Source organism: Trichechus manatus, unplaced genomic scaffold, assembly GCF_000243295.1.
Source record: "Trichechus manatus latirostris isolate Lorelei unplaced genomic scaffold, TriManLat1.0 scaffold00001, whole genome shotgun sequence".
Taxonomy (NCBI): domain Eukaryota; kingdom Metazoa; phylum Chordata; class Mammalia; order Sirenia; family Trichechidae; genus Trichechus; species Trichechus manatus.
Genome location: NW_004443937.1, coordinates 37,880,242 through 37,890,314, shown reverse-complemented (window position 1 = coordinate 37,890,314; position 10,073 = coordinate 37,880,242). Strand labels below are relative to the sequence as shown.

The following is a 10,073-nucleotide window of genomic DNA, read 5'->3' as shown; positions in this document are numbered from 1 at the left end:
CATTGAACACTCACACATACACATACACACACCACAAAAACCACACCGTGGTATATCATAATCACATTGCCTAAAATAGTGATAAAATGAAAATACTAAAAGCAGCCAGAGGAGAAAGGATACATTATATACAAGGGAACAGGGATGAGAATACCACCAACTTAAATCAGAAACAATATAAGGAAGAAGACAGTGGAATGGCATCTTTAGAGTACTAGGAGGAAAAACAGAAACCTGTCCACCTAAAGCTCCAACTCATAGTGACCTCATAGGACAGAGTAGAACTGCCCCATAGGTTTCCAAGGCTGTAACCTTTACAGAAGCAGACTGCCACATCTTTCTCCTGCAGAACCCACTGGTGAGTTCAAACTACCGACCTTTTGGTGAGCAGCCAAGCACTTAACCACTGTGCCACCAGGGCTCCTTCTATTATAAGTGCTGACGTGTATTTAAATATTTAATTCTAACAACTGTAAGAGGGAGTATATTACTATTATTACCATTTTACAGATGAGAAAAGAGAGGTTAAGTAACTTCAAAGAGTATATAAGTAGTAAGTGGTGGTGCTGTAATCCAAACATAGACAGTCTGTCTCCAGAACCCAAACTTTTTCCTCCCTGGGAGGAATACATTTAAAAGGAGTTTCAGTGATTCATCCAGCCTCAATTTTTCCAGAAAGTCTGTATTCCATGAGAATTTGAAATTCTGTTCTGCATTTTCCCCTTTTTGATCAAAGATTCTTCTATAGAATCTTTGATCAAAGTGTTCAGAAATGGTAGCCGGGCACCATATGGTTCTTCTGGTCTCATGGTAAAGGGACATTTGTTCATGGAGGCAATTAGCCACACATTCCATTTCCTCCTCCTATTCCTGATTCTCCTTTTTCCTTTGTTGCTCCAGTCAATTGGAGACCAGTTGTTGTACCTTGAATGGCTACTTGCAAGCTTTTACGACTCCAGGCACTATGCAACGAACTAGCAGGAAGAACAGAAGCACTGAACAAGTTATTAGGCCAGTGCTCTGGGATGTCCCATGAAACAACAAACCTCCAAATCACAGAACCAAGTTCCATGAGGTGTTTGGTTGTACATAGGCCACCTCAGCAGCTGGATGAACCCCGGAACCTACTGCCCTGAAATAATCTTTAAACCTTAGACCAAAAATATCTTCTGAAGTTTTCTCAAAACCAAACAATAGTTTTGTTACCAAACATGGTGGGTTTGCTGCTTGTACTCTCATTAAGAATAACTAGTAAGAGTCAAGTGGATTTAAAGCAAGGTATAGTTTATTACTTGTAGTGAGTAAGGAGACAGGGGGATCACTTCCAAAGCACTCTCTCCCCGAACAAAGGGCTGGAGGACATTTTGTACTATGCGGGAAAGAGGGAGTCATACATATTCATTGATTTCATACATATTCAAAAAGGGGTCGGGCTAGGATTTGGCATGGAAGTGGTTGACAGTACTTCTCGCTTCTGAAATGGTCTCGGTCGCCACTGGATGATGTATGTCTGGTGATTTTGGTTCCTTGGCATGGGTCTTTTGGTTCCTAGGCTGTACTTATTATGGGATGGGGCCATCTGGCAGTCAGCCTAGTCTCTTACCACATATGCCCAGGGTTCTAGTTTTAATTGGTTGATCTGAAAGACAGCTGCAAGTGGGAGGATTAGGAGGAAGCAGACAACCTTGCGCTTAAATTTTAACCGTGAGGTAAACAGTGTGTTTTGTGGTTGACACTGTTTTTCTTCAAGAAAATTGTAACTGACACAACTTGTTTTTTAAGGCCTTTTTTGCCCCTGACCGGTCTCAGTTTAGCTGAACTAGTAAAGAATGTCTGCCTTGAGCATTATGCTCTCTTAAGATCTATCTGTCTGGGATTAGATTGATGACAGCAACTCAAAAGATTAGATGGGAAACTTGGGGGGCAGTGAGCTTATCCTGATGGGAGAGGAACAGTTCAGAAAGGAAGGTAAGAATGGTTGCACAACTTGAAAAATGAAATCAGTGTCACCAAATTGTTCGTGTAAAAATTACTAAATTGGTGTATGTTCTGAACAACAAAAATAAAACAAGTTATTTAAGAAAAGTTGTCAATAGGGTTGATCTGGAGTGAGTTGCTAGATAGATTAAAGACTGAAATGTTGTAATTAGATAGTGGAAAATAATTTCCAGTTCAAAATTCTTGAGGTATTTCAGAGTTACAAGTGAAGTCTCAAGATGTGGCCAGTTAAGGTAAGGGGTTATGACCTTTAGAAAAAGAGAGAAGATGTAGGTACTTTTTAGTAGTACAGGATTTCAGAGGGCTCAGTGAGAGGGTCCCTTGGAGCCTAGCAAGAGAAAGATGGGGCTGCAGCTTTAGGAAGAGACAGCTGGCTTGCTGTGGGTAGGAAGAGGAAGGTAGACATGGATACCTGCAGAGCTAGTAACTGCTTCTACAAGGAACCTGCCCTTCCTTAGTTCAGTTAAGAGTCAGGTGGAACTGGGCTGACTGACAGCTCTGGGAACCGTACCTTTCCTCCCCTTTCTCAAAATTATCATGATTTGCTTTTCCTGGGGATTTTTTTTAAAATATGTGTACGGTAGTAATAGGTAATTGCTTTTCCTGACTATGTGATTATAAATTTACACTTCAGTCTTTGCTTACACTACTTATTAAACACAATATGATAATGGTAGAGGTGACCATGTGCCTTGTAAGCTGATTTTCTATAGAGAAATTAAAACTGACGTGTGAAAACGGTTTTTAAAGGGCCGAAGAATAAACCTCGTTCTTTGTACGCCACTGCGAAAGGACAAAACCAGAATGAGGTTCTAAGATTCTGGAATGAGATGAGCTTTCTGATTGCCAAGTTATGAAGCTGTGGTTTCTTGTTTGTCATTTCCTTTTAGAAGGGCAATGCCAGCTAGACCTGTGTACTGTGAGTGACTCAGGCTGTTTACACACTGGCAAGTGAAGCCAGTTATCCTCAGATCTTATTTGCAGTAACGGCAAAGAATAGGGCATGCGGAATCCAAAAAGTGCCAGGACAACTAAGAATTTGTTATTACATGCGTTTGAATATATGTGTGTTCACAGAATATAGTCATTTCAACAGCATCATAAAGCCGCATTGCCAAGACGTGAGTCAGTAAAAACTAGAAATTCATGCTTTGAATCATTGTGTCACTCTTCAGTGGGCAGCTCTATCAGGCACAATTCCATGCTGGAAATGGCATGAACTCTCACCCTAGTCCAACAGTAACCTAAACAGAGCTGTGTTTTCTCTCTCAGATTGCTATCTTTCTGACTCATACTTCATAAGGATCCATAGTTATGAATGTTGTGGATCAAGACTTTTTCCCTGCTGGACTGGAGTTGCACATAGAAATAAAGTGATTAGAGATTAAGAAAAATGTCAAAAAATGGATTTTAACAGTAGATGATATTACCAAGAAGAATGAAAATAATCTTTTATAAAGACCAACCATAATTCAGATAATCCACCTATTGATAGTAGAGAGTTGATACTCTGTTCCAAAATTTTCAGAAAATGTATCACAGCATTTGTATGAATAAAGAGTTATTTGTTGAAGTTGATGAAAATTGGAAGCTTTGTAAATATCAGCTAAACCAAAAAATTTCTATTTACTCTAACCCAGGGGGATTTGTGAAAGCTTTTCCCATCTTTTTCAAGGACCACCCCAATCTGTACTCCCAGGGAGATGGATTCATTATGTAAGTCGTGAGTTGCCAGACATTTATTGGGTTAAATAAAATGAAAAGTTGCACATATGTGTTTGTATATATCGGCATGTATGTATACACATGTGTTTATATATTCATTCACACCCATGTGCGTACCACTACTTGTTGAGTACTTTTCATGAAGCATGAGTCCAGACAGAGGGGATAAAAGCAGAATGGCCAGTGATAGATAAGAAGTGTGTAGGGGTGAAGGATCTGGTTTCCTGGGACTCATAGTTTTTTGGAAGGAGGTGGACACCGATTCTCAAGCAGAACTCACCAGGTCTCCAGGTGCAGTTACCTGAAGAGTTCATCTAAGCAGGGAATCAAGGAGTGGTGCCCAGCATGTTTGCATGCCTCCCTCCCTTGTTTCAAAAGCCAAGCTCAAGTGTCATCTCCATTCTGAGATGTGGGAAGACTTAGAGTTAAAGAAAATAATGCAAAAAAGTTGTATAAAGAAGGAAAGGTAGGCAAGAGTGTCACTTGGCTCAGTTGTGTGCAATATTTGCATACTCATAGTAAGTAAAACAAAATATGGATTTTAGGGGGAAAATGAGAATAAAGGAGAAGTATCAGGGGAAGATGGAGTGGGGGAAGTAGGATGTGTAAGTGAGCTTACACATAATAGGAATATTATACCATAATAGGAAGTCAGTAGATAATGTCTAACACTGATGAATCAAGTGGTAATATTTAAAATACAGAAGGAAGAAACAGTTAAGAGTTGACAGTGTGAGAATAGCAGCACAACTGGAAGAATGTGATCGATGTCACTGAATTGTACATGTAGAAACTTTTGAAATGGTGTAACTTTGGCTGTGTATATTTTCACCATAAAAAAAAAAGGTCCTCCAAAGTTGAGAAGGGAGAGTGTTGACATGTCATGGGGTTGTTAACCAATGTCATAAAACAATAGGTGTACTGACTGTTTAATGAGAAACTATTTGTTCTGTAAACCTTCATCTAAAGTACAATAAAAAAAATTTTTTTAAAAAGAGTTGACAGTGTGACTAGATGAGGGGAAAAGTGACAAAGGACTATTTTGTATAAAACTTTGGGCAGTTAATTTATATTTGCATATAATGCTGTGATAAAGTTTCAAAACTAATTTTTAAAAGAAGCCTCTTCTGTACCTCTCCAGCCTCCCACCATGAGCCCCTCTGTATCACCATGTTTAGTACATGTCCACCTTCCTTACAAGACTGGACCAAAAAACCAAACCAAACCCCTCGCCGTCAAGTCGACTCACAGGGAGCGACCTATAGGACAGAGCAGAACTGCCCCATATGGTTTCTGAGGAGCCACTGGTGGATTTGAACTGCCAACCTTTTGGTTAGGGGCCGAGCTCTTAACCACTGCACCACCAGGGCTCCTACTGGACTAGAAGGGCTGTCTTATTCATCTGTCTCCCTAGAGCCAAGCCCAGTGTCTCCCACCTGTTAACTGCCTCACACCTGTGGGAAAGAGTGGATGAATGGAGTACTAATGTGATACATCAGCTGTCACTTCACGCTTAGATGACTGACAGCAACTGAAGTAGTTTTTCTTTGCCTCAGTCTGTCTCTACTCTGCCTCAGCCTTCCCACCACTGCCCCCTCTACCACCCCAGAACATTCTACCCTGCATCAGGGTCAGTCCAGACTTCCCAGTACTCTGCTTTGGTCACATTCTTCTTTCAAGAACCACAGCAATGCTTTACCCTCTCCATTCTGAGGTCCTCTGCCTGACCCTCCAGCCCCTGCATTGGCTGTCCCCACGGGCCCATTCCACATCACTTCCCACTCCTGTCCTCGCTCACCAGCCCCTCTGGTCAAGCCAATCTCGTTATTATATCCCACTCAGTCCCGCCTCCTACCTTCGTTTATGCCAGACTCCTTTCCCCTCAAAAGACCAGAGCATCTTCATGGCCTGGGAATGTAATTGTACTGTTGTGACATCTACAAAGAAAATAATCTTCAAGTGTTTAATCAATAACTCATTGTTATCTTTTTACCTGTCTACCAGGGAAGCAACCTCAGGTTCTCCTCCATATTAAAACCCACATTCCTAAATAGAAAATGTCTGCCTTAAAGGAAATTATAATGTCCTTTTTTTTTTCTTTCTTTTTATCAAGTGAATACATCTTTCAATTTTGATCGATTAATAAAATGGGCATTATGTAAACTGTGCTTCTAAACAAATGAGCTTGATATTTTAAAAGAAGCCTAGATGGTTTTAAATACTATATACTTTTAATTTCAAAAATTCCTTTCCTACTTTTGTTCTGCAGTCATAAATATGCCTTAATTTTTTGCTAAATGATTATTTTTTCCTTTTCTTTAACTTAGACCATTTAGAGAATTCATTTGATGAAGTACTGAGGTGCCTAATTGTTTAATGGGTAGAAATTAGTCCCTACAAGAGTGCTTTAAAAACTGGCAAGTATCAGGCATAATTACAGATTCTCTAGAAGAATCTATTTCTGTACAATAGGTTAATTGGTTATAAGTAGACAGCACTGGCAGTAGTTTAAACCCAGCTTCTAATTTTATCCATGCTTTTTATTTTTTTTAACAAATAAAAGTGGCTAATTGTGATCAAATTAGTCCCCTCGAAGGAACAATAGTCTGCTTATCCTGATTTTGAAGATTTAAGTGATCTAACGCACCTGTAATTAGCTTCCTACCGCATACAGCCTGCAGATCATCATAGCCATGTCTCATGATGGTAACTTTGCAGTGAGGTGAGCAATGTATAGTTTAGACTATGATGATTTCCTTGGGAGAATCAAGGCAATTTTTAAGATTATTCAAACTAAAACAGAGATTTGTATAAAGGGGAAGGTTGATTTGGGGTTGGCTGAGCCAGATAATTGTGTCTACTCCCTGGACTTTCTACATATAGTGTAGATGGCTTGTTCATTTATGTGATTATGGAAAATACTTACTCTTCTTTGCTGCTCTTTATTTTAGTGGTGCAATCTTTGCATTGACTTGGTAGCGTTCACTGGTGAAATATTCAAGGGAGCAGTTTTCCAGTCATTGGATGGAATTATTGTCTCGGCTAACTGTAAGCTACGGAAGATCTTCACTTTAAAATCAAAGCCGCAAGATACTACCGATAAAGATGGTATGTTCAAGCTTCTGTCAAGATTTTTTAATTTTTTGATGTGCTTTTAAAGTTAGCCATGCCTTTGGATAGTATGAGTACATGATAGCAGTTTGATTTTGTGTCTACTAAATTAAATTTGTCCACAATCATGTTGACTTCTTTTTTCCGGGCCATGTGTTTATTTTTCCTGTAGCTGAATGTCACAAAAGTGTATTCAGTTTTTGCTTTCTGTGGTTGTTTTCTTTCTCGTTTATGACAGCACTTGCCATCTGAAGTTCTCAGGATTCTTCGTTGCAAACAACAGAATCCTCTTTAGGTGGTTGAAAGAGAAAAGGAATTTATTTAAGGAAATGAGCCAGTCCATAGAATGTCAAGGAGATCCAGAGAGTAAGGCTTGGAAGCTACAGCCAAGAATAAATCCAGCCCCCATCACAGGACTGCTCCATGGTAGACACCTCCCTTCCCATCGCTGCTACCACTGGGCAAACCAATAAAACCAAACCCGTTGCTGTCGAGTCAGTTCCGACCCATTGCGACCCTATAGGACAGAGTAGAACTGCCTCATAAGGTTTCCAAAGAGCGGCTGGTGGACTTGAACTGCCAACCTTTTGGTTAGTGGCTGAGCTCATAACCACTGCACCACCAGCGCTCCTAGGAGAGACTCCAAAAATCATACCATACTGCTGGGTTCTAGGTTCCAGAATTTCTATTACTACTGCTCCTGAAACCAGGTGTCTCTCCTGCCACCCTCATCAGAAATGGGTTCCTTCTTCGTGTTTCTCTGTACTGAACAAAGTCTGACAGGCTGTGTCTGATTGGCAGAACCTGCGTCATATGATGCAAGGAAGGCTGGGTAAGCAGGGAGGCAGGACTCATTGTGTGGGAAATTCACCAAATTAGAAAGGGTGTTCAAAAGATGTTGGGCAACCAAAAACCTCTGTAGATGTCTACTGCCTTATCATTCTGTGTATATTTCATAAAGTTGTTTGGGAGGAGTCATATTAATTTTCTAATGATTACATTAAAATAGAAAAGAGAGCTGAGGTATCCCTTATATTATTTCTAGAGAGACTGGAAATAGGTACATTAATTATTCATAATATGATTAATGAATATACTCTGCAGGTAACTCAGCTATCTAGAATCCAAAAGACATCACAGACTCTCCCGCCAAGATGGTTTTAAACCACCAAGAGTACTGAGAGAATACTGATGCTTACCTTTGATTTTCGCATGGGATTATTTTAACAAAATCACTTTTTCTAGAAGCTTAGGAAGCAGGGCTACACATAAGATGGCAAAGGTGATTTCATAGAAGTTTGTATCTGGACTTTAGACTTAAGCTTCACCTGGACGAGTGTCAGAGAAATCCGTGTGGGACTCACTCTGTGGAACAGAACACTGCCTGTAAATTTCATTTGGTAATAAAACACAGGAGTGCATTGACAGCTCCCCCAAGAGATCACAAACCAGCAAGTGTGGCTGCCCATCTTATGTACCACTTAAAGGCTGTATGAGAAAGTGAAAGCTTTCGTTTGTAAAAAATAGCCCCAGCTAATAAGAAACCTCAAAATTCATAGAAATATATGTGCATTCTATGTCACATCACAGGAGGTGAATCATAACCTGGTTAGTATTTAAAAATAAATGTAAGGAAAAGGGTGGATCAAACATTGGCAGATTGAATACACATTTATCTCTGCTCCCTCCTCAAACCTCACTAAAATTATAATATAGGGATAAAAAAGACATAAACCCACCAGGATAAAGAGTGTCGGAGCGGAGGCAACAACAGACAGATGTTCATAAATTTTTGTAGGATTGAAGAGTGACAGCTGACTTAGAAGAACAGAGAAAGCTGAAGCCCTTGTGCTTGCCAATCAGAGTCACAGCACAGAACCCCGCAGAGGCTCGAGAATTGGCAGGCCTAGGTACTGCGAAAAGCAGCAGTAAGGGGTAAGGCTAAAAACAAGGGAATTGATTAAAAATTCTGTGCAGCTTGCTATAGGACACCAGATACCCCTCTCCAACTCTATACAACCAGGCAGCAGGAGATTTATTCCCTGGAGAAACTGAACTAGAGAGCCTCTGAAATCAAGAACATTGGGTACATGATAGACAGACACCAAAACAAAAGGAAGAAGGAAGCCAGAGGAAGCATCCGGTAGGGAATATGTGATTTATTTCAGAGTTAAGGAAAGATACTGTATCTATGAAATGAGAATAAGAGAGGTGTCTTGTTCTTGCTTAAATTCAACAAACATTTTTTTGAATTTGTTATATTTACTATAAATTTTATTATATTCTGAAATTTTTGCATTAGGCAAATCTGCTGCAAAAGACCTCTTTAAAGTGTTGAAAAGCAAAGATGTCACTTTAAGGACTAAGGTGCACCTGACCCAAGCCATGGTGTTTTCAGTCATCTCATATGCATATGAAAGTTGGACAATGAATAAGGAGACCGAAGAAGAATTGTTGCCTTTGAACTGTAGTGTAGGAGAAGAATATTGAATATACCATGGACTGCCAAAAGAACCAACAAATCTGTCTTGGAAGAAGTATGACCAGAACGCTCCTTAGAAGCAAGGATGGCGAGACTACGTCTCACGTACTTTGGACATGTAATCAGGAGGGATCAGTCCCTGGAGAAGGACATCATGCTTGGTGAAGTAGAGGGTCAGCGAAAAAGAGGAAGACCCTCAATGAAATGGACTGACACAGTGGCTGCAATAATGGGCTCAAGCATAACAATTGTGAGGATGGCACAGGACCAGGCAGTGTTTCATAGGGTCACTATGAGTCAGAACTGACTTGATGGCACCTAACAGCAACAACGAGATTTTTATTACATATAGAAACATGCACAAGTGATCAGTGTGCAGCTTGAGGAATTACCATAAAGTGAACACACTTCTGTAGCTACCACCCAGATCAAGAAACAGAACTTTACGAGCATCCTAGAAGGCCCGCTCATGTCCCCTCCGAGTCACCGCCCTCTCCTCCTGAGAGGTAACCTCTGTCCTGACTTATAACCCCAGAGATTAATTTCATCTGTTTTTGAACTTTATGTCAGTGGAATTACATAGTACATATTATTTCATGTGTGCATTCTTTCGCAAAATATTGTTTTGTGAGATTCATCTATATGGTTGTACATAACAGTAGTTTGCTTATTTTCATTATGCTATAGTAGGCCATTGTATGACTATACCACAATATATTTATCCATTTTAGGCTACTATGAATAATGCTACTTGAAC

The 10,073-nt window shown here is 40.0% G+C and overlaps 1 protein-coding gene across 1 annotated transcript in view; it reads left to right on the top strand.

Annotated features, from left to right (window-relative positions):
- CFAP20DC (CFAP20 domain containing) overlaps positions 1-10,073 on the top strand; it is a 257,432-nt gene that overhangs the window by 107,133 nt on the left and 140,226 nt on the right. The window contains exon 3 of the mRNA XM_023726780.1: positions 6,675-6,831. Within this exon, the coding sequence (XP_023582548.1) occupies positions 6,675-6,831 (157 nt within the window). The remainder of the gene's footprint in view (positions 1-6,674; positions 6,832-10,073) is intronic.